The following is a 24680-nucleotide window of genomic DNA, read 5'->3' as shown; positions in this document are numbered from 1 at the left end:
CAAATGAACCAGTTTGCAGGGCAGAAACTGAGACACAGATGTAGAGAACAAACATGTGGACATCAAGGGGGGAAAGTGGCAGGGGCTGGGGTGGTGGTGTGATGAACTGGGAGATTGGGATTGACATATATACACTAATATGTATAAAATGGATAGCTAATAAGAACCTGCTGTATAAAAAAGTAAATAAAATAAAATTCAAAAATTAAAAAAAAAAAGAGGGCTTCCCTGGTGGCTCAGTGGTTGAGAGTCTGCTTGCTGGTGCAGGGGATGCGGGTTCGTGTCCCGGTCCGGGAGGATCCCACGTGCCACAGAGCAGCTGGATCCATGAGCCATGGCCACTGGGCCTGCGTGTCCAGAGACTGTGCTCCGCAACGGGAGAGGCCACAGCGGTGAGAGGCCCGCATACTGCAAAAAAAAAAAAAAAAAAAAAAAAAAAAAAGAAAAGAAAGAACACAGAGATATTGTATACCTTTCATACATTTTCTCCTGGTGGCAACGTCTGTCATAACTGCAGTGCAATATCCCAAGCAGGAAATTGACATTGATATAGTCCACCTACTTTATGCAGATCTCACTGGGTTTACATATACTCATTTATTTGTGTATTTTGTTTTATGCAGTTTTATTACATGTTGATGCACGTGACCACCACCATAGCTAAGATATAGAACGGTTTCAGTACAGGAATCCCTCCTGCTACACTTTTATGGCCACAACCACTTCCCTCTCCTCTCTTGCCTCCCATGCTCCCCCAATAACTGGCAACCACTAATCTGTTCTCCATTTCTATAATCATTATATGTCTCTTAAAAGAATTAACTGTGCTTTGATTCTAATTATTAATTGGAGGTCTATAAATACCTACAATAAATTCATGTCGTTGAAATGAAAGAGAAAGAATGAATAATAGGTGTGCAGGATGACAGCTCTATGTGATCACGTTCCTAATGCTGTCATCTTAACTGTTACTGAGCCATGGTATAGATAGACACATTTTATTCTTTAAAGAAATTTTTTTTATTAAAATTTAAAAAAAATTTTGTATTGTAGTTGATTTACAATGTTGTGTTAGTTTCAGGTGTACAGAAGATTCTTTTCCCATATAGGTTAATACTGAATATTGAGTAGAGTTCCCTGTTCTATACAGTAGGTCCTTGTTGATTATTTTATATATAATAGTGTGTATATGTTAATCCCAACCTCCTAATTTATCCCTCCCCACCACTTTCCCCTTTGGTAACGATAAGTTTGTTTTCTATGTCTGTGAGTCTGTTTCTGTTTTATAAATAAATTCATTTAGATACATTTTATTCTTAAACTGCTTTTGATTTGCTTCTCATATGAACAGGGTCATGGGGAATTTTATACAGCCAAATGTGCAACATGGCCTGGTCTTCAGATTTAGTTCTGGGTTAGAGGTCAGTTTGTGAAAGGATTATAAAACTTGAGAAGTATGGACACTTTTGTGGTTTTTATGGTATTTATGCTTGTATTTTATACATATTGCTTGTTTTTCTTTGAATTAAAAAAAGGACAAATTGGGGGAACACTTCCATAGCTGGTGATTGAATTAAAGGTGGGTGGTTCAATAATATTTTCCCCCAAACTATCAGTTTATTATGGCAGATTCCTGTCTCTATTCTAACTGAATATTACAGACAATACATTCTAAATAATTAAAAACATGTTTCATTTTCAAACTTCCTTTACAATATAAAAACTTCGGCCACTCTCAAGGGAATCATACTCTTGAGAGTGACAGCAGCATTTAAGAATGTAAAATAAAACATTAATAGGTATATATGAACTCTTTTGAGGCCTGTGTGAAAACATGGATTAGAGAGTTAATAAAATGGATTTATTATTTGGCAATCAATTCTAGAGTATACGAGAAACCCTAAATTACAAGCAAAATACTTTATATTAGGCCAGCTCATCCTTCTCATGGACTATGGAAAATAGAATGTCGCCTCCAAGGGAATTCATTCTCTTTAAACATATTCTTTTTAAAAATTTATGTCCTATGAGCTGATTATCAGCCTTGCTCTGAGGGTCAGCAGCTGTCCAGATCCCATTCCTCAGCAGAATTCAATAAACATATTCTTTTAATCTTTTCCAAATTACAGTCTAATTTGATATATGAATGTTATAGTAACTTTCTAAGAGGACTTTTAAACATTAAAGAAACTTCAATTTATGAGAAATGTTTTTGCAAAATTATAAAATAATCATATTTGAACAATTCTCACTTACCTTTGTTTTTTACAACCACCTTGTGGCAAATCTTCATTTACTAGAATGAGGTAATGCTTTTACATATTGTGTTTTTAAAAATTAGGACAACATAATTCTTTTTTGAAAAATTAACTTTTGAGATAATTGTAGATTCACATGCAGTTGTAAAAAAAAATGCAAAGAGAACTGTATATCCTTTACCCAGGTTCCCCCAGGATAACATCTTATAAAGCTATAGCACAATACACAGCCAGCACGTTAACATTGATACCGTCAAGATACAGCACATTTCCATCCCCACAAGGATCCTTCCTGTTGCCTTTTTATAGCCACACCCACCTCCTTTCCACTCCTCACTCCTCGTCAACCCCTGGCAACCGCTAATCTGTTCTCCATTTCTATAATTTAATATATCTGCTCTTTTTTTTCTTTGTCTGCTTGCTAGAAGTTTATCAACTTTATTGCCTTCTCAAAGAACCAGCTCTTTGTTCCATTGATAATCTATATTGTTTTGCTGTTTCAATTTCACTGATTTCTGTTTTTATCTTTATTGTGTCCTTCCTTTTATTTTCTTTGGTTTTATTTTATTCTTGAGGTGGGAGATTATGTTGTTGATATATGACTTTTCTTCTTTTGTAATATAGACATTTAGTGCTATAAATTTCTCTCAGCATTGCTTTATCTGTGTCCTATACATTTTGATATGTTGTATTTTCATTTCTTTTCAGTTCAATGCATTTAAAAAAAATTTCCCTTAAGCCTTTCTTTTTGACCCAAGGATTATTTAAAAGTGTGTTTAGTTTCCAATGTTTGGAGATTTTCCTAGTATTTTTCTCTTATTGATTTCTAGTTTGATTCCACTGTGGGCTGAGATCACATTCTTTATGATTTCAGTTCTAAACTTGTTGAGATCTGTTTTATGGCCCAGGATATGGTCTACTTTGGTATCTATTCTGTGAGCTCTTGGAAGGAATGTGTATTCTGCATTGTCGAGTGAAGTGTTCTATAAACGTTTATTAGATCCTCTTGGTTGAGTTGTACCTTTGTTGATCTTCTGTCTAGTTCTATCAGTTGAGAGAGGAGTATTGAAGTTTCCAACTATAATTGTGGAATTGTCTGTTACTTCTGTCACTTCTATCAGTTTTTGCTTCACATGTTTTTCTCTTTTTTGATGTATACGCATTTAGGATAGCTATGTCTTGGGGGAATGACCCTTTTATTATTATATAATGTCCCTCTTGGTCTCTGGTAGTTTGCTCAGAAGTCAACTATCTGGTATTAATATAACTGAGGAAATGGGGGCATCTCTTTGTTACCGCTCAGTGGAGGTAGAAGTTGAGGTTCCCCAGCCAGCATCTGTTGCACTCAAGTTGGAGAGTTCCTTGTTACTGCTGGGTGGGGGTGTGAATTCTGCTCCCCATGTGGTCTTCACCAACACCACAGTGGGGTAGCCTCATTGTTACTAGACTGACTCTCCACTAGGTCTTCTCTGACACCACCCCAGTGCAGGGGATGTAGGGGCATCTTGTTACTGCCAGCTCTGGGTGAAAGTCTAGGCTCCCCATATAATCTCCACTGATACCAGGGATGTGAAGGGCCTTGTTACAGACCACTGTGGGTAGGAGTACCGACCCTCTACTTTGCTCTGAAACCACTCTGGGGAGGGTGTAGGGACCCCTCCTTACAGCTTGGCAAGGATGGAAGTCTAGGCTCTCCACTTGGCCTTGGTAGGTATGGGTTGGGGTAGGACTGCAGTTTTTCTGTGGTGTTTGGCTTGGATTAGGCTGTTATTGTCTAAAAGTTTTCTGTCTTGTCAGGCTGCCCCTTTCCTTTCTTTGCTATAGAGAGCAGGGTTTTCTTGAGGTCTGTTTGTTTTTTTTGGCCAGCACTTGTTGATATTTCAGAGTTGCCCACTTTCTCCAACTCCAAGTTGGGAATATATGAGATAAAAAGAAAACCCAGAGAATTTACCACAGTATTGTTCTTCAGGATCTGAGGTCTTTAGCTGGTCTATATTTTGCTCTCCACTTTTCAGATTCATCTTATGTTCATTTTATATATAATGTCCAGAGTTTTTAGTTGTACTCATTGGGAGGAATAGAAGGAAATGCATATACTCCATCAATGCCAGAAGTAGAAATTCCAGAATGCTTCTTTTTGTATACTACATCTAATTTATGGATTCATGGTTGTTTGAAAATGGAACATATGTGAATATTGTAATTATGAAGATTCACATGTACTGGCAGTAACAATTAATATATATAAGGATAGCTACGTACTTTTAATAAAATATACATGATCAAATTACGGCTTCTTTTAGCCGTCAAATATGTGACAGATTGAAATTTAACATTTACTTTCAAATTGTAAATGATCACTTGCCCAGGAAAAATTGCTAACATCTGTTTTTCTAAATGTACCACTTTGTTTTGGATGCAATTGTTGCTTTTGGAGTAATAGTCATTGAATATGAAGACTGTTCTTCTCTTTTAAGTACACTGTGATTTTAATGTCCCTCTATGGTAAAGAACACTTGTTTCTGTAACAAAGGCCGAAGAGAAAACAATATAAAGGAAACATTTTCTTACTCTCATTTGAAATGACTAAAAATCAATTTAACAGGTCATCAATTAGCACACGCTAATCAAACTTGCTCCTGGTTGAACTGGCCACATTTTTTAGAACAAAATTATCTTTAGAAGCTGTAGTTTATTTGATGATTACGTGCCTGAAAAGGTTATCCCAGTAAAAAGGCTACATCTGCACAAAAGGAAACAAAAATGAATTTGTTCAGGTAAAAATGGTACAAGGGGTGATTTGAAATGTTCATGTTTAATATTTGAGGTCAGATTTCTCTGAATCAAATTTATAGTTCTGAAACTTGGTCACAGATTACCCAGTGTTCTCTGGGATTGAAGTAAAAGAAAGTAACTATTGAACTGAAAAAACAGCCAGAAAAAATTAAAATAAAATAAAAATAAAGCCAACCAATTTGAATGGTGCCTGAGTGTTTCTAGATAATAGATGGGAAGAAGTCAGTTTTTCCTCCTGGCCCATTCACTTGGCTTGTCTCTTTCCATTTTGTTCTCCCTTTTTGATAAGTGAGATTTTTATGGCTCACTTTTAATGTAGCTGCTTTTAACTCAGAATCTGCATTGTGTTAGCCTGATACCTAAATTATGGTGTGTATTCCAATCCCCAAAATTAGTTTTATTTTCTCCTTTCACATTAAAATAAATATGGGCATTGAACTATGACTACTATCCAGAAATCTTTAAACTACATACCTTTTTACTGATCTACTCTTTGTATTAAAATACATTAGAAAATAATAAATTCATAATTTTCAGGAATAAGGCAATTTTTTGATGCTAAAACTAGTTCTTATGATAGATATTCTTTCTGTATCCTTCATTTCAGTTTAACCTGCCAGTCTATAATTTTATGTCATTTAAAATCATAATGATCAATAATCTCTAAGTGTACTTCCTATAGCTAGTAGTGTAAACATCTTTCTATTTCTAATGTTCAGTCCATAATGTCTTATTGCACAACATTAAAAGATTTGTTTTCCCACTTTCCTTAAAGAACAAATCTAGAGGATAATTTTATTTGCAGCCTGATATTAAAGATTTGGGGATGGCAAAGGATTGTATCATTGAGAGGCTATCAATTTAGGTAAATTGATAGGTTTTATTATCATATTTGATTAAAGAATCTCTAAGTCCCTAACAGAAAACAGAAATTCAAAGCTCTGGACCCTATTATTGTTAGCAAATCCACAGAAAACATAATTTTCAGTATTCTCTTTCTAGAAAACAGATGACCATCTGCAGAAAATTGTGATTGTTTAAAAATATCTTGCCATTTGTGACATCACAGATCTTGAGGGTATTATGCTAAATGAAATAAGTCAGAGAAAGATAAATACCTTTTGATTTTGCTCATATGTGGAAAATAAAAAGAAAAAAAGAACAAATCAAACCAAACAAAAACAAATACATGGCTACAAAGAACAGAGTAATGGTTATCAAGGGGAAGTGGCAGGGAGAGGGCAAAATGGATAAAGGGGATCAACTGGAGACTTCCCTGGTGGTGCAGTGTTCAAGAATCTGCCTGCCAATGCAGGGAACACATGTTCAATCCCTGGCCCAGGAAGATCCCACATGCCGTGGAGCAACTAAGCCCATGAACCACAACTACTGAGCCTGTGCTCTAGAGCCCGTGAGCCACAACTACTGAGCCTGTGCATGCACAACTACTGAAGCCTGCACACCCCAGAGCCTGTGCACCACAACTACTGAGCCCGCATGCCGCAACTACTGAAACTCACGCAACTCAGCGCCTGCGTGCCACAACTACTGAGCCCATGTGCCGCAACTACTGAAGCCAACATGCCTAGAGCCCATGCTCTGCAACAAGAGAAGCAACCACAATGAGAAGCCCGTGCACCACAACAAAGAGTAGCCCTCACTCACCACAACTAGAGAGAAAGCCCATGTGCAGCAACGAAGACCCAATGCAGCCAAAAAAAAAAAAAAAAGGGATCAACTGTATGGTGACAGATGAAAAGTAAATTTTTGGTGGTGAACATATTGTAGGATATACAGAATTAGAAATATAATGTTGTACACATGAAACATATAATGTTATAAACCAATATTATCTCAATAAAAATTTTTATATTACCTCAATAAAAATTTTTTTTAAAGAAAGAAAAAATATATTTATAGATATTTTGATACCTTTCTTTAAGAGGTAGAGATTAATTCCTCTCCCCTGGAATGAAAGTTGGTGACTTGCTTTTAACCAGTAGAATCTGATGGGACTGACTGTAAGTGATATCTGAGACTGGATCATAAAAGGCATCGAAGCTTTCTCCTTTCTTTCTCTCTAGAATCACTTACTCTGTAGGAAGCCAGTTGTCATGTTGTAGACACTCAAGCACTCAAATGGAGAGAAGCATCAGCTACTGAGGAACTGAGGCCCCCTGACAATAGCCATGTGAGTGTGCCATCTTGGAAGTGGATCCTTCAGTCCTAGTCAAGTCTTTAGTTAACAGCATCTATAGGTAAATTCTTGACTGAAACCTCATAAGAGACTCTAAGCTAGAAGCACCCAGCTAATCCTCTCCTAAACTGTGAGATAAACAATGTTTGGTGTTTTATGCCACACAGTTTTCGGTTAATTTGTTACACAGCTATAGATGACAAATACAGATTTTTCCCTCCTTAAAATTCTGTCCCTCTGGAATCACTCTTGGTACCAAATGAATTGTACCATGTTAGATGGAAGCATGACTTTGTTATTGAGTTTTCTGGAAATTGTGTGGTTTAAAGAGCTGTATATGGGTGCCAAGTTGACAGATGTGGATTTCGGTGGCTTTGTAATGTCAACTTGGCTATGTCTAACTGTATTACCCAGAATTCCCTTCCCTTCATATTTTTGGCTAAGATGAGCCACAAGAGACATTTTTTCATGAGTGTTTGAGGGCAAAGGTGAAGCAGCAGCTATTTTGTTTTTTACACTCAGATAGTCAAAGCAGGCACTTCTGTATCTCATGGACATTGTTGCTTGTCTGCTGGCTGATCTCATGGGAGAGGGATAGCAGCCAGGCCTGCAACTATGTCATCTTTCCCTGGGTCCTCCTTTAACTTACCTGATTCCTTGGCCAAGTATGTATTTAGGTCCATGATGAGAGTGCCGGCTTCTTCTGCTGGGCACCCCCATCATGAAGGTTGGAGGCACCAAGAATTCACATGGATTCCAGTGTGTCCTCATGGTTTCTAGCTCATGCTGATGGTTCCAGCTTGTTTTCACTCTCCTTCTCTTTACACTCATCTTCTCTTTTTGACTCCTGACCTACAGATTTCTAGCTTCAGCATCAGACAAAAATATTAGCCTTCTGGAGACTGTTAAACCAGCTCCCACAACTGTATAGGTCAAATCTCTGTAACACATACTTTATTCTATTTCTAGCTTTATTTCTATTTCTACCTCCATCTTTTTATCTATAATCTATTTCAATCTCTTAATAGTTCTGCTCCTCTGAATGAACCTTGACTAATAGCGTGATCTTCATCATCAACTTGTACCTTCAAATATGTTTGTTCTCAAACCCATTAAAGTAAGTATAAGAATCAGGGGTTCCTGTGAAACATGAAAATTACCAGTCTCTACCTCCAGAAAAAAGTTCTGATTCACTGGGTGGATGTGCAGCCTAAGAATCTACATTTTACATAGGCATCAGATTCAGGTGGTCCAAGCACCATACTTTGAACACATGCTTATGAATGTTTTATCATATTTAAAAGATATTTCTTTGAAATTGAAGTTTTCCAATAATAGAATTTCTTTTTAATGCTAGTAGTGTTAAAACCAAATCTAGGTGAATTCATCCAACAAACATTTATTATTCATGTGTTATATGTTAGAAACATGCTCCAGGGTGGGAAAATGTATGACGGTATCTAGTGAAAGATACCCAGTAGAAAGAAGCATTGTGTTGGAGTCCTATAAAACGTTGTTATACATCTTTCTATTCCTATTGATAGTGATTTTTTCTGACAATGCTTTAAAAAGCCCTGTGGTTTTTCAGAGCAAGTTCAGGTATAAAGGAAGGTACAGATTAGTGAGACAGTGTGATTCTGCAGTTGCCTTTTCCTAGATTTCAGCCAGGGAAGTTCTGTTATTTTACACACACACACACACACACACACACACACACACACACACACACGAGGTTTTCTCATGAGGTGTTTTATTTGGAGAAAATGTACTACATAAAAATAATTGAAAATGAAAATCTTTACTATAAAATATTAAGCATATTATTTTTCACATTAAAAAGTATTTAACAAATATTGATTAAATGGATAATGGATATGTTGATGCATTTTACCATTATAGAGTCACAGTATTAATGCAAAAAGGACAAACCATAGCTAACATCATATGCAGTGATGAAGTGTTGAAAGTTTTCCCTCTAACAGGAACAAGACAAAAGTGCCCACTCTCACCATTCCTATTCAACATAGTACTGGAAGTCCTAGCCAGAGCAATTAGTTAAGAAAAAGAAATAAAAGGCATCTAACTCAGAAAGGAAGAAGTAAAATTGTCTCTAATGGAACATGCTATGATCATGTATTTAGAGAACCCTAAAGATGCTATCAAAACTAATAAATGAGTTCAGTAAAGTTTCAGAATACAAAATCAACATACAAAAATCAGTTGTGTTTGTATGCACTAACAGCAAACTTCTGAAAAAGAAATAAGGAAAACAGTTCCACTTACAGTAGAATAAAAGATAATGAATAAATTTAACCAAAATGGGTAAATATCTGTACACTGAAAATTCCAAGACATTGATGAAATAAACTGAAGAAAACAGAAATTAAGGGGAAGATATCCCATGTCCATGGATCAGAAAAATTAATATAGTTAAAATGTCCATACTACAAAACGCCATCTAGAGATTCAGTGAAATCCTTATAAAAATTACAATGACATTTTTTTTACAGAAATAGAACAAATAATCTTTAAATTCATGTGAAATCACAAAAGTCTCTGAAGAGCCAAAGCAATCCGGAGAAAGAAGAGCAAAGCTAGAAGCATCACAATTCCTGATTTCAAACTTTATTACAAAACTATAGTAATCAAAACTGCACAGTTCTGGTATAAAAACACACATAGACTAATGGAAAAGAATCAGGAGCCCAGAAATAAACTCATGCATACATGGTCAACTAATCTTTCACAAGAGAGCCATGAATACCTACTGGAGAAAGGACAGTGTCTTCAATAAATGGTTTTAGGAAAACTGGGTAGTCACGTACAAATGAATGAAATTGGACCCCTATTTTATACCACTCACAAAAATTAACTCAAAATGGATTGAAGACTTAAATGTAAGTCTCAAAACTGTAAACCCACCCAAAGAAAACAGGGGAAAAGCTTCTTGACATTGGTCTTGGCAATGATTTTTTTGGATATGACACCAAAAACACAAGCAACAAAAGCAAAAATAAACAATTGAGACTACCTCAATCTAAAAAGCTTCTGCACATCAAAAGAGACAATCAGCAAAATTAGAAGGCAACCTGTGGAATGGGAGAAAATATTTGCAAACCATCTATCTAATAAAGGGTTAATATCCAAAATATATAAGGAACTCATACAACTCAACAGCAAAAATTAACAATCCAATTAAAAAATGGGAAAAGGACTTGGATAGATATTTTTCCAAGGAAGACATACAGATGGTCAATAGATACATCACTAATCATCAGGAAAGTGTAACTCAAAACCACAGTGAGATATCACCTCATATTTGTTAGAATAACTATCATCAAAAAGACGAGACAACAGGTGTTGGCAAGGATGTGAAGAAAAGGGAACCCTTGTGCACTGTTGGTGGGAATGTAAATTGGTACAGCCACTCTGGAAAAAAGTATGGAGTTTCCCCAAAAATTAAAAATACAACTACCATATTATCCAGCAACCTCACTTCTGGATAATATCCAAAGGAAATGAAATCACTATCTCAGAGTTTAGATATCTGTACCCTCTTGTTTATTGCAGCATTGTTTACAATTGCCAAGACATGGAAACAACCTAAGTGTCCATGGATGGATGAATGGATAAAGAAAATGTGACACACACACACACACACACACACACACACACAGAGGAATATTATTCATCTGTAAAGAAGAAGGAAATCCTGCCTTTTGTGCAACATGGATTGACTTTGAGCACATTAGGCTAAGTGAAATAAGTCAGACAGAGAAAGACAAATACTGTATGTTCTCACTTGTTTGGAACCTAAAAAGGCTGAACTCATAGAAGTAAGAGAGTAGAGTGGTGGCTGCCAGGGTCTGGGAGGTGGGGGAAATAGGGAGACGTTGGTCAAAGCATTCAGACTTCTAGCTATAGGATGACTAAGTTCTGGGGATTTAGTGTATAACATGGTAACTATAATTAACAGTACTTTATTATATACTTGAAAGTTAAGAGAGTAGATCTAAAATATTATCATCACACACACACACACAAAAGGTAATTATGTGGGGAAGGAGGTGTTAACTAACTTTATTGTGGTAGTCATTTCACAATATATAAATGTATCAGGTCATTACATAGTACACCTTAAACTCACTTATGTTATCTGTCAATAATATCTCAATAGCAAAAAGTTAACTAGAGACCATTTGGTGTAACCCTCTTATTTCATAGATGAGTAAACCGAAGCCCCAAAACATGGAATGATTTGTTTCATTGGTAAATTTTCAGTAGAGCTAAGCATAGTCTTCTAGTCCATTTCTCCTTTCTATGTGCCATAACTGACATATTGTAAGAGGATTAATAAATATTGGTCTTTGTAACATTTCAGGAAATTTTCAATGTTTATTATTTTTTCTGATTATATTATATCTATTAGACTTACCTAATTAAATTAAAAATTTCTGGAGTTTTTTAACTTTTAACAAAGGGGATTTTTTTTCTTTAGGCTAATCAGGGTAAAAGTATGATTATTCTAAAATCTTATACATTGATGGATTTTTGAATTTTGATTCAGATAAAGAACTATTTCAGATAGCTTCACATCAAAACTAATTTTTAATTATATTAGAAGGTGAAATAATGAAAGATTGTATCGCGGCTTTAAAAAAAAGTAACAGGCATGTTTTTCTCTGTTTGTATTTTGTTCATGTCTACAGCTGGATTCTGATGGCACTGTGACTATAGAAGAGCAGATTGTCCTTGTGCTGAAAGCTAAAGTGCAGTGTGAACTCAACATCACAGCCCAGCTCCAGGAAGGAGGTAAAGATGCTGAGAACACTGGTCTTCACAAAAAATGCAAATTTCCTCCTTAGTGAGTATTAGGGAATTCCTCATCAATCATTCCATGTTTCCATGTGGAGAGCTGTGTAGCAGAATAAGGCTCTTTTCATCTCTTTAACCTACCAGCTCTTCGCTCCCTGTGGATGAGTGACTTGCCTGCTTTGTGAGTTTGAGAATGACCGGGCACGTGCACATCAGCGTCTCCCTCAGACCTGTCTTTGGGATCTGTCTGTCTGCAGAGAGCATGCATATTGTTTTGCCCTTGACTGTGCAGTAAGCTTGGAGGAGCAGGCTCTGTACTTGTGGGTATCACCTGCAGTTTTAGGTAGTATGTAAAATTCAAAGGAGCCAATAAGCAAGCCCGTTGATAGACCATGTTCTAGACCATGTTCATAGACCATGTTCTCCAAAAAACTTTCTGCTTAATAAAATGATTATTTTATCTTCATCAGCCTGATTCCTTATGTAATTCTCAGTTAGTTCCAAGTTCAAGTGGGAAACTACAAAAACAAAACTACAAAGCTGCAGATGAGCTTGTGGTAGTGTTGGTACTCTTGTGCGCCTCTACCGTTGCAGCTGCACAGGGACCTGTGGCTTGTGTTCCTTGGGGTCTGATGGTCACTCACAGTCCTAAATGGAGCCACTGAGTAAAGTCATTTATTGAATTGGAGTAGTGGGAAGATTATAATGTTTTATATAGTGAAATGCCTTGATAGTTGAATATATTCAAAGACATTTTTTAAAAAGAGGGAGGTGCTACTTACTGAACTCTTTAAATTCCCAACAATCTGAATGAAGTAGATAATGTCCTTAAAGCTATGCTTTAAAAAAAATTTGTGATTGATTTCTCAGTTGGTTATGATCAGAGAATGTGGTCTGCATGATACTAATTTTTAAAAGTGTGTTGAGACTTAATGTCTTATATTGGGGTCAGTTTTGATAAATATCCTATATGGTCTTTAAGAGACTGTGTACTGTCCAGTTTCTGAGTACAGTGTTTTATAGTGTCCACTAGGTTAAGCTTATTGGTTGTGTGGTTCATGTATTCTGTGTCTATGATTTTTCATCTTTTTGACCTATTCTTTCCTGATATATATATATCTTAAAATATCCCACTCTGAGGATGAATTTTCTTGCTTCATATATTTTGAAAATATGTTATTGAGTATATACAAGTTTAAAAATGGTATACTTCCTAGTAAATCAAACATTCCATTGATATGAATCAGACTTCTTTATTTCTAGTTTACTTTTGTTTTAAATATTAACTAATAAACATCCCAATCCAAAAATGGGCAGAAGACCTGAATAGACATTTCTCCAAAGAAGATATACAGATTGCCAACAAACACATGAAAGAATGCTCAACATCACTAATCATTAGAGAAATGCAAATCAAAACTACAATGAGGTATCATCTCACACCAGTCAGAATGGCCATCAAAAAATCTACAAACAATAAATGCTGGAGAGGGTGTGGAGAAAAGGGAACTCTCTTGTACTGTTGATGGGAATGTAAATTGATACAGCCACTATGGAGAACAGTATGGAGGTTCCTTAAAAAACTAAAAATAGAACTACCATACAACCCAGCAATCCCACTACTGGGCATATGCCCTGAGAAAACCATAATTCAGAAAGTCATGTACCACAATGTTCATTGAAGCTCTATTTACAATAGCCAAGGCATGGAAGCAACCTAAGTGTCCACTGACAGATGAATGGATAAAGAAGATATGGCACATATATACAATGGAATATTACTCAGCCATAAAAAGAAATGAAATTGAGCTGTTTGTAGTGAGGTGGCTGGACCTAGAGTTTGTCATACAGAGTGAAGTAAGTCAGAAAGAGAAAAACAAATACCGTATGCTAACACATATATATGGAATCTAAAAAAAAAAAAAAAAGGGTTATGAAGGACCTAGTGGCAGGACAGGAATAAAGACACAGACGTTGAGAATGGACTTGAGGACACGGGAGGGGGAAAGGTAAGCTGGGAGAAAGTGAGAGAGTGGCATGGACTTATATATACTACCAAATGTAAAATAGATAGCTAGTGGGAAGCAGCTGCATAGTGCAGGGAGATCAGCTCGGTGCTTTGTGTCCACCTAGAGGGGTGAGATAGGGAGGGTGGGAGGGAGACGCAAGAGGGAGGGGATATGGGGATATATGTATGTGTATAGCTGATTCAATTTCTTTATTTTTTATGTAAACACATACAGTGTATTGAGACCATTTGGGCAAGAATTAGTTTCACTCTACATATAATGGACAAAAGTGATCATTATTTCATTAGTCATTATTGATTCAATTTCTTATAAAGCAGAAACTAACACAATTGTAAAGCAATTATACTCCAATAAAGCTGTTAAAAAATATTAACTAATATATAATATAAAATTATTATATTAAAATAATAATATTTAATAAACAACATTAGTTCTTTCTTCTTTGGTATTTGCCTTGCATATCTTTTCCCATCCTTAAAAAATCTTTAATTATGATACAATGCACAAAATATTAAATTAATCATACTAAATGTTTTTAGATGTACAGTTCAGTAGTGTTAAGTGTATTCACATTGTTGTGCAAACCAATCGCCAGAAAATTTTCATTTTGCAAAATTGACACTCTAAATCTATTAAACAGCAATTCCTTATCTTTTCCCATTCTTCTGTTAAACTTTTCTGTTTACTTATGTTTGGGGAGTATCTTTTATAAAGGAGACACAGGTGGACTTCTTGTTATTTATTCTGTTAGGCTTTGTCTATTAACTGAAGAGTTTAGCCAGTTACATTAATTATGATAATGAATATACAGTATTTGAATTTAATTTTACCATCTTATTTGGGCTTTAAATTTCACCAGCTCTTCCTGTGTGTCCCTTCTACTCCCTGCTTCCACCTTCTGTTGGCTTCTTTTGAATTGATTGGAACTTCTTTCCTTATTTTATCCTCCCTCCCCCTACTAGTTTGGAAGATATATGTTATATTTAATTCTTTAGTGATTAACCTAGAATTTTTTCATGTATATTTAAGAAAGTTTAATGTTATCAATAACTTCCCTCTCTCAAATAATGAAAACATTTTGAAATACTTTGCTTACAAATTATGTGCTATTATCATATAGTTTTATCTTAATTGTATGTTTTTATAATTTTTCTTCTTCCTGAAATACATCTTTTTTAATAGTATTTTATTTATTTATTTTTTAACATCTTTATTAGAGTACAATTGCTTTATAAGGGTGTGTTAGCTTCTGCTTTATAACAAAGTGAATCAGTTATACATATACATATGTCTCCATATCTCTTCCCTCTTGCATCTTCCTCCCTCCCACTCTCGCTATCCCACCCCTCTAGGTGGTCACAAAGCACCGAGCTGATCTCCGTGTGCTATGCGGCTGCTTCCCACTAGCCATCTATTTTATGTTTGGTAGTGTAGTGTATATATGTCCATGCCACTCTCACACATTGTCCCAGCATACCCTTCCCCCTCCCCGTATCCTCAAGTCCATTCTCTCGGAGGTCTGCATCTTTATTACTGTCTTGCCGCTAGGTTCTTCTGACAATTTTCTTTTTCTGTTTTTAGATTCCATATATATATGTTAACATACGGTTTTGTTTTTCTCTTTCTGACTTACTTCACTCAGTATGACAGTCTCTAGGTCCATCCACCTCACTACAAATAACTCAGTTTCATTCCTTGTTATGGCTGAGTAATATTCCATTGTATATATGTGCCACATCTCCTTTATCCTTTCATCTGTCAATGGACACTTAGGTTGCTTCCATGTCCCGGCTATTGTAAATAGAGCTGCAATGAACATTTTGGTACATGACTCTTTTTGGATTACAGTTTTCTCAGGGTATATGCCCAGTAGTGGGATTGCTGGGTCGTACAGTAGTTCTATTTTTAGTTTTTTAAGGAACCTCCATACTGTTCTCCATAGTGGCTGTATCAATTTACATTCCCACCAACAGTACAAGAGGGTTCCCTTTTCTCCACACCCCCTCCAGCATTTATTGTTTGTAGATTTTCTGATGATGGCCATTCTGACCAGTGTGAGATGATATCTCATTGTAGTTTTGATTTGCATTTCTCTAATGATTAATGATGTTGCACATTCTTTCATGTGTTTTTTGGCAATCTGTATATCTTCTTTGGAGAAATGTCTGTTTAGGTCTTCAGCCCATTTTTGGATTGGGTTGTTTGGTTTCTTTGATATTGAGCTGCATGAGTTGCTTGTATGTTTTTGAGATTAATCCTTTGTCAGTTGCTTCATTTGCAAATATTTTCTCCCATTCTGAGGGTTGTCTTTTCGTCTTGTTTATGGTTTCCTTTGCTGTGCAAAAGCTTTTAAGTTTCATTAGGTCCCGTTTGTTTATTTTTGTTTTTAGTCCCATTTCTCTAGGAGGTGCGTCAGAAAGGATCTTGCTGTGATTTATATCATAGAGCATTCTGCCTGTGTTTTCCTCTAAGAGTTTGTTGGTGTCTGGCCTTACATTTAGGTCTTTAATCCATTTTGAGTTTATTTTTGTGTATGGTGTTAGGGAGTGTTCTAGTTTCATTCTTTTACATGTAGCTGTCCAGTTTTCCCAGCATCACTTATTGAAGAGGCTGTCTTTTCTCCACTGTATATTCTTGCCTCCTTTATTAAAGGTAAGGTGACCATATGTGTGTGTTTCTCTCTGGGCTATCTGTCCTGTTCCGTTGATCTATATTTCTGTTTCTGTGCCAGTGCCATACTGTCTTGATTACTGTAGCTTTGTAGTATAGTCTGAAATCAGGGAGCCTGATTCCTCCAGCTCCGTTTTTCTTTCTCAAGATTGCTTTGGATATTCGGTGTCTTTTTTATTTCTAAACAAATTGTGAATTTTTTTTTGTTTTCATTTCTGTGAAAAACGCCAGTGGTAGTTGGTAGGGATTACATTGAATCTGTAGATTGCTTTGGGTAGTATAGTCATTTTCACAATGTTGATTCTTCCAATCCAAGAACATGGTATATCTCTCTATCTATTTGTATCATCTTTAATTTCTTTCATCAGTGTCTTATAATTTTCTGAAAACAGGTCTTTAGTCTCCTTAGGTAGGTTTATTCCTATTTTATTGTTTTTGTTGCAGTGGTAAATGGGAGTGTTTTCTTGATATCACTTTCAGATTTTTCATAATTAGTGTATAGTAATGCAAGAGATTTCTGTGCACTAATTTTGTATCCTGCTACTTTACCCAATTCATTGATTAGCTCTAGTAGTTTTCTTGTAACATCTTTAGCATTCTCTATGTATAGTATCATGTCATCTCCAAACAGTGAGAGCTTTACTCCTTTTCCAATTTGGATTCCTTTTATTTCTTTTTCTTCTCTGATTGCTGTGGCTAAAACTTCCAAAACTATGTTGAATAATAATGGTGAGAGTGGGCAACCTTGTCTTGTTCCTGATCATAGTGGAAATGGTTTCAGATTTTCATCATTGAGGACGATGTTGGCTGTGGGTTTGTCATATATGGCCTTTATTATGTTGAGGAAAGTTCCCTCTATGCCTACTTTCTGCAGGATTTTTATCATAAATGGGTGTTGAATTTTGTCCAAAGCTTTCTCTGCATCTATTGAGGTGATCATATGGTTTTTCTCCTTAAATTTGTTAATATGGTGTATCACGTTGATTGATTTGCATATATTGAAGATTCCTTGCATTCCTGGGATAAACCCCACTTGATCATGGTGTATGATCCTTTTAGTGTGCTGTTGGATTCTGTTTGCTAGTATTTTGTTGAGGATTTTTGCTTCTAGGTTCATCAGTGATATTGGCCTGTAGTTTTCTTTCTTTGTGACATCTTTGTCTGATTTTTGTATCAGAGTGATGGTGGCCTCTTAGAATGAGTTTGGGAGTGTTCCTCCCTCTGGAAGAGTTTGAGAAGGATAGGTGTTAGCTCTTCTCTAAATGCTTGATAGAATTCTCCTGTGAAGCCATCTGGTCCTGGGCTTTTGTTTGTTGGAAGATTTTTAATAGCAGTTTCAATTTTGGTGCTTGTGATTGGTCTGTTCATATTTTCTATTTCTTCCTGGTTCAGTCTCAGAAGGTTGTGCATTTCTAAGAATTTGTCCATTTCTTCTAGGTTGTCTATTTTATTGGCATAGAGTTGCTTGTAGTAATCTTTCATGATCCTTTGTATTTCTGCAGTGCCAGTTGTTACTTCCCCTTTTTCATTTCTAATTCTATTGATTTGAGTCTTCTCCCTTGTTTTCTTTATAAGTCTGGCTAATGCGTTTTCAATTTTGTTTATCTTCTCAAAAAACCAGCTTTTAGCTTTATTGATCTTTGCTATCATTTCCTTCATTTCTTTTTCATTTATTTCTGATCTGATCTTTATGATTTCTTTCCTTCTGCTATCTTTGGGATATTTTTGTTCTTCTTTCTCTAATTGCTTAAGGTGTAAGTTTAGGTTGTTTATTTGAGATGTGTCCTGTTTCTTAAGGTAGGCTTGTATAGCTATAAACTTCTCTCTTAGAACTGCTTTTGCTGCATCCCATAGGTTTTGGGTCATTGTGTTTTCATTGTCATTTGTTTCTAGGTATTTTTTGATTTCCTCTTTGATTTCTTCAGTGATCACTTAGTTATTAAGTAGTGTATTGTTTAGCCTCCATGTGTTTGTATTTCTTACAGATTTTTTCCTGTAATTGCTATCTAGTCTCATAGCTTTGTGGTTGGAAAAGACACTTGATAGGATTTCAATTTTCTTAAATTTACCAAGGCTTGATTTGTGACCCAAGATATGATCTATCCTGGAGAATGTTCCATGAGCACTTGAGAAGAATGTGTATTCTGTTGTTTTTGGATGGAATGTCCTATAAATATCAATTAAGTCCATGTTGTTTAATGTATCATTTAAAGCTTATGTTTCCTTATTTATTTTCATTTTGGATGATGTGTCCATTGGTGAAAGTGGGGTGTTCAAGTCCCCTACTATGATCGTGTTACTGTCAATTTTCCCTTTTATGGCTGGTAGTATTTGCCTATATATTGAGGTGCTCCTATGTTGGGTGCATAAATATTTACAATTTTTATATCTTCTTCTTGGATTGATCCCTTGATCATTATGTAGTGTCCTTGTCTTTTGTAATAGTCTTGTTTTAAAGTCTATTTTGTCTGATATGAGAATTGCTACTCCAGCTTTCTTTTGATTTCCATTTGCGTGGAATATCTTTTTCCATCCCCTCACTTTCAGTCTGTATGTGTCCCTAGGTCTGAAGTGGGTCTCTCATAGACAGCATATATATGGGTCTTGTTTTTGTATCCGTTCAACCAGTCTATGTCTTTTGGTCGGAGCATTTAATCCATTTACATTTAAGGTAATTATTGATATGTATGTTCCTATTACCATTTTCTTAATTGTTTTGGGTTTATTATTGTAGGTCTTTTCCTTCTCTGTGTTTCCTGCCTAGAGAAGTTCCTTTAGCATTTGTTGTAAAGCTAGTTTGGTGGTGGTGAATTCTGTTAGCTTTTGCTTGTCTGTAAAGGTTTTAATTTCTCCATCAAATCTGAATGAGATCCTTGCTGGGTAGAGTCATCTTGGTTGTAGGTTTTTCTCCTTCATCACTGTAAATATTTCCTGCCACTCCCTTCTGGCTTGCAGAATTTCTGCTGAAAGATCAGCTGTTATCCTTATGGGGATTCCCTTATGCATTATTTGTTGTTTTTCCCTTGCTGCTTTTAATATGTTTTGTTTGTATTTAATTTTTGATAGCTTGATTAATATGTGTCTTGGCGTGTTTCTCCTTGGATTTATCCTGTATTGGACTCTCTGTGCTTCCTGGACTTGATTAACTATTTCTTTTCCCATATTAGGTAAATTTTCAACTATAATCTCTTCAAATATTTTCTCAGTCCCTTTCTTTTTCTCTTCTTCTTTTGGACCCCTATAATTTGAATGTTGGTGCATTTAATGTTGTCCCAGAGGTCTCCGAGACTGTCCTCTATTCTTTTCATTCTCTTATCTTTATTCTGCTCTGCAGTTGTTATTTCCACTATTTTATCTTCCAGGTCACTTATCCGTTCTTCTGCCTCAGTTATTCTGCTATTGATCCCTTCTAGAGAATTTTAAATTTCATTTATTGTGTTGTTCATCACTCTTTGCTTGCTCTTTAGTTCTTCTAGGTCCTTGTTAAATGTTTCTTGTATTTTCTCCCTTCTATTTCCAAGATTTTGGTTCATCTTTACTCTCATTATTCTGATTTCTTTTTTTGGAAAACTGCATATTTGCTCTTCATTTGTTAGGTCTGGTGGGTTTTTGCATTTCTCCTTCATTTGCTGTGTGTTCTCTGTGTTCTCATTGTTCTTAACTTTCTGTGTTTGGGGTCTCCTATTTGCAGGCTGCAGGTTCGTAGTTTCCGTTGTTTTTGGTGTCTGTCCCCAGTGGCTAAGGTTGTTTTAGTGGGTTGTGTAGGCTTCCTGGTGGAGGGGACTAGTGCCTGTGTTCTGGTGGATGAGGCTGGATCTTGTCTTTCTGGTGGGCAGGTCTACGTCTGGTGGTGTGTTTTGGGGTGTCTGTTGCCTTATTATGATTTTAGGCAGCCTCTGTGCTAATGGATGCAGTTGTGTTCCTATCTTGCTAGTTGCTTGGCATAGGGTATCCTGCAGTGTCGCTTGCTGGTCGTTGAGTGGAGCTGGGTCTTGGCGTTAAGATGGAGATCTTTGGGAGATTTTTGCCATTTGATATTACGTGGAGCTGGGAGGTCTCTTGTGGACCATTGTCCGAAACTTGGCTCTCCCATCTCAGTGGTACAGCCCTGATGCCTGGCTCGAGCACCAAGAGCCTGTCCTCCATGCGGCTCAGAATAAAAGGGAGAAAAAAAAGAAATAAAGAAAGAAGAAGATAAAATAAAGTAAAATAAAATAATGTTATTAAAATAAAAATAAACAATAATTATTAAGAAAAAAATTTTTTTAAGTAAAGAAAAAAAAATGGGCAGACAGAATCCTAGGACAGATGGTAAAAGCAAAGCTATACAGGCAAAATCACACACAGAAGCATACACATATACACTCACAAAAAGAGAAAAAGGGGAAAAAAAATATATCTTTGCTCCCAAATTCTACCTCCTCAATTTGGGATGATTTGTTGTCTATTCAGGTATTCCACAGATGCAGGGTACATCAAGTTGATTGTGGACATTTAATCCGTTGCTCCTTAGGCTGCTGGGAGAGATTTCCCTTTCTCTTCTTTGTTCGCACAGCTCCCGGGGTTCAGATTTCGATTTGGATCCACCTCTGCATGTAGATCTTCTGAGGGTGTCTGTTTTTTGCTCAGATAGGACGGGGTTAAAGGAGCCGCTGATTCGGGAGCTCTGACTCACTCAGGCTGGGGGGAGGGAGGGATATGGATGTGGGGTGAGCCTGCAGCGGCAGACGCCGGTGTGACGTTGCACCAGCCTGAGGCGCACCATGCGTTCTCCCGGGGAGGTTGTCCCTGGATCATGGGACCCTGGCAGTGGCGGGCTGCACAGGCTCCCGGGAGGGGCGGTGTGGAGAGTAACCTGTGCTCACACACAGGCTTCTTGGTGGCTTCAGCAGCAGCCTTAGCATCTCATGCCCGTCTCTGGGGTCCATGCTGATAGCTGCGACTCGCGCTTGTCTCTGGAGCTCCTTTAAGCGGCGCTCTTAATCCCCTCTCCTCGCGCACCAGGAAACAAAGAGGCAAGAAAAAGTCTCTTGTCTCTTAGGCAGCTCTGGACTTTTTCCCGGACTCCCTCCCGGTTAGCTGTGGTGCACTAGCCCCCTTCAGGCTGTGTTCACGCAGCCAACCCCTGTCCTGTCCCTGGGATCCGACCTCCGAAGCCCAAGCCTCAGCTACCAGTCCCCACCCGTCCCGGCAGGTGAGCAGACGAGCCTCTTGGGCTGGTGAGTGCCGGGCACCGATCCTCTGTGTGGGAATCTCTCTGCTTTGCCCTTCACCCCCCTGTTGCTGTGCTCTCCTCCGTGGCTCTGAAGCTTCCCCTCTCTGCCACCCACCGTCTCTGCCCGCGAAGGGGCTTCCCTAGTGTGCGGAAACCTTTCCTCCTTCACACTGGTGCAGACCTCACACTGGTGCAGGTCTTGTCCCTCTTGTTTTGTCTCTGTGTTTTCTTTTTTCTTTTGCGCTACCCAGGTATGTGGGGAGTTTCTTGCCTTTTGGGAGGTCTGAGGTCTTCTGCCAGTGTTCAGTAGGTGTTCTGTAGTGGTTGTTCCACATGTAGATGTATTTCTGATGTATTTGTGTGGAGGAAGGTGATCTCTGTATTTTACTCTTCTGCCATCTTGAAGGTGTTCCCGAAATACATCTTTTTAAAGGATTTCTTTACATTGGAATCTACTTATAGTGAATTCTCTCAGTTTTTGTTTGTCTGAAAAGGTATTTATTTCGGTCTCAATCTTCAGAGATAGTTTTTCTGGATTTATGATCCTTGGATGAGAATTGTTTACTTTTAGCTCCTAAGGATATTGTTTTACTTTTCCACCCTGGCTTCCATTGTTGTTGTTGACAAATCAGTTCTCAGTCTTTGTTGGTGATTTGTTTTTCTCATTGGCTCCTTTTAAGAGTTTCTCTTTGACTTTGATGTTCTGCAGTTTCATTCTGTATTTAGGTATGAGTTCATTTGATTTCTGGAGTCTAAGGTTCTGTGTCTTTTTTCAGTGGTGGGAATGTTTTGCTATTTTGTCTTCGAAAATTTGCTCTCCCCTATTCTCCTATTCTCTGTTTCTGGAACTTTAAGTAGACAAGTATGGGAACTTCTCACATTACCCTTTGTATCTTTACGTCTTATATGATTTCCTTTTCTTTGTTTTTCTACTGCTGTTTTGTTAATTTCTGCAAATATATTTTCCAGTTCACCAACTCTTTGTTCAGCTTTGTCTAATGGCTCTTTGATCCATCCATTAAGCTAATTTTGATTATTCTATTTTTCAGTTTTTTGGGATCTTCCTATTTAATTTTGATAGTTTCTTTATCTTAAATATCATTTTAATCTCTTTTCTTTTTCCTTCTTAGACATATTTTATATTCTGCATTTGATATTAAAAGAACGACAGACTTTGCTTGTCAATACTGACTACCACACATGGGGGCTTATTTCCTTGTGTGTCTAATGACTTATGATAAAGAACTTATAAGGTACTCATGTAATGAGGTACTCTTCCAAAATTTCTGTTTTCTGCAAGGTGCCTAGTGGAACTGTTGATCTATTTCCAGTTTAAACTAAGACCACATATTAGACCACACATGAATGTGAGCTTGTGGTTAGAAATTGTCAGAGAAGAATCGTTTTCTCCATTGTTTCCTAGTCCAACTCTAAATGCAGCCAGGAGTGAAACAAGCCAATCTCTTTCTGAAAGATACTTTTGTTTCTTGTTCACTCACTAAGGGGTTCATATTTTGGGGATCCTGGAGTTATACAGGAGTTTCCAGTCCAGTTTCCCACTTCATCAGGTCTCAGACTCATCTTTTGTTACCAGAATACAATCAAAATCCAAGCTCTTAGCCAATAAGTCAGTAGAGGCCTCTAATGTAAGCCCCAAATGCAGTGCCTACTGATCCTACGGAATAATTTCTGGTCTCAGATTTATTCCTTTAATTTGTAGCCAGCTAAGCCATGTTTTAACAAAGAAGGTTTTTATATTAAATCAGCCTTTGTAGGTGTCTTATACTAGGAAAGAGTTCTCTGAATGGCTAGACTAATAATGTTAGGAAGGGGAATCACTTACGTTACCTTTAAAGAACACTGACCCTGATATCTCAAACATGTAGTCTACTAACAAAGAGCAACACTGTCATGAAGGCATTTATAAAGATTGTTATCTAGGAGGGCTAAATGAACTATTTTCTATGAAGTCTCATGAAATTTTGAGCTGGAAGCTATCTTAAAGACTATCTAGTCCAACATTATCATCTTTATTGTCCCTTTAACAGTTCAACAAAGATATTATGTGCCTACAGTGTGGTGCTTCTGTAGTAAGCACTGGAAAAAATGAATCAAAGTCTGTCCTTACCCCATGGAAATGATGATCTAATAAGGGAAGTAGACACCTTTCAGATGGTGTGTAAGTGTAACAACAGAGGTATCACAACTATGGAACCACTGAAAAAGTATCCTAATTCATCAGGGAAGAATCAGAGAAAGCTTTCTGGAGGAGCAATCTTGAAATTAAAGGAGTAGGATTTAGATGTGTACAGGAGGAAGTAAAAAGACATTCCTGGCAGAGGGAATAGGGTCAGCAAAGACAAGCAACTGGGAATCAGTCACACACCACAAGAGTTAAAAAGAGTAAAAGATCTGGATGTAAACGTATGTAACATCTAAAATTTGTGATGGTGCAACTCATGTGAAATGTGTAGATGAATAAATATTAAAAGAGAAAAGCCACTTTCTTTGAGATCTTTCTCCATACAATAGGATAGAATTAAATCTGGTCGAACTTTGGTCTCCCTTTCAATGAAAAATGTCTATATATGTAAATTGACTTAGCATTTCTTCACTTTACAAGTGTGAAAAGATAAATGACATTTTGAATTCACTAGTTAATTTAAGAAGTTTTCATTTTAAAATTCTCCTAAAATTGA

At 36.8% G+C, this 24680-nt stretch overlaps 1 protein-coding gene across 1 annotated transcript in view; it reads left to right on the top strand.

The window, feature by feature from the left end:
• Positions 1–24680, top strand: part of PTH2R (parathyroid hormone 2 receptor) — a 105811-nt gene that overhangs the window by 19875 nt on the left and 61256 nt on the right. Inside the window, exon 2 of the mRNA XM_032637652.1 lies at positions 11961–12063. Coding sequence (XP_032493543.1) covers positions 11961–12063 — 103 coding nt within the window. The remainder of the gene's footprint in view (positions 1–11960; positions 12064–24680) is intronic.

The sequence above is a fragment of the Phocoena sinus genome, chromosome 7, assembly GCF_008692025.1.
Source record: "Phocoena sinus isolate mPhoSin1 chromosome 7, mPhoSin1.pri, whole genome shotgun sequence".
NCBI lineage: Eukaryota > Metazoa > Chordata > Mammalia > Artiodactyla > Phocoenidae > Phocoena > Phocoena sinus.
Note: the sequence above shows the minus strand (reverse complement) of the source record. Positions and strands in the feature narration are given on the sequence as shown.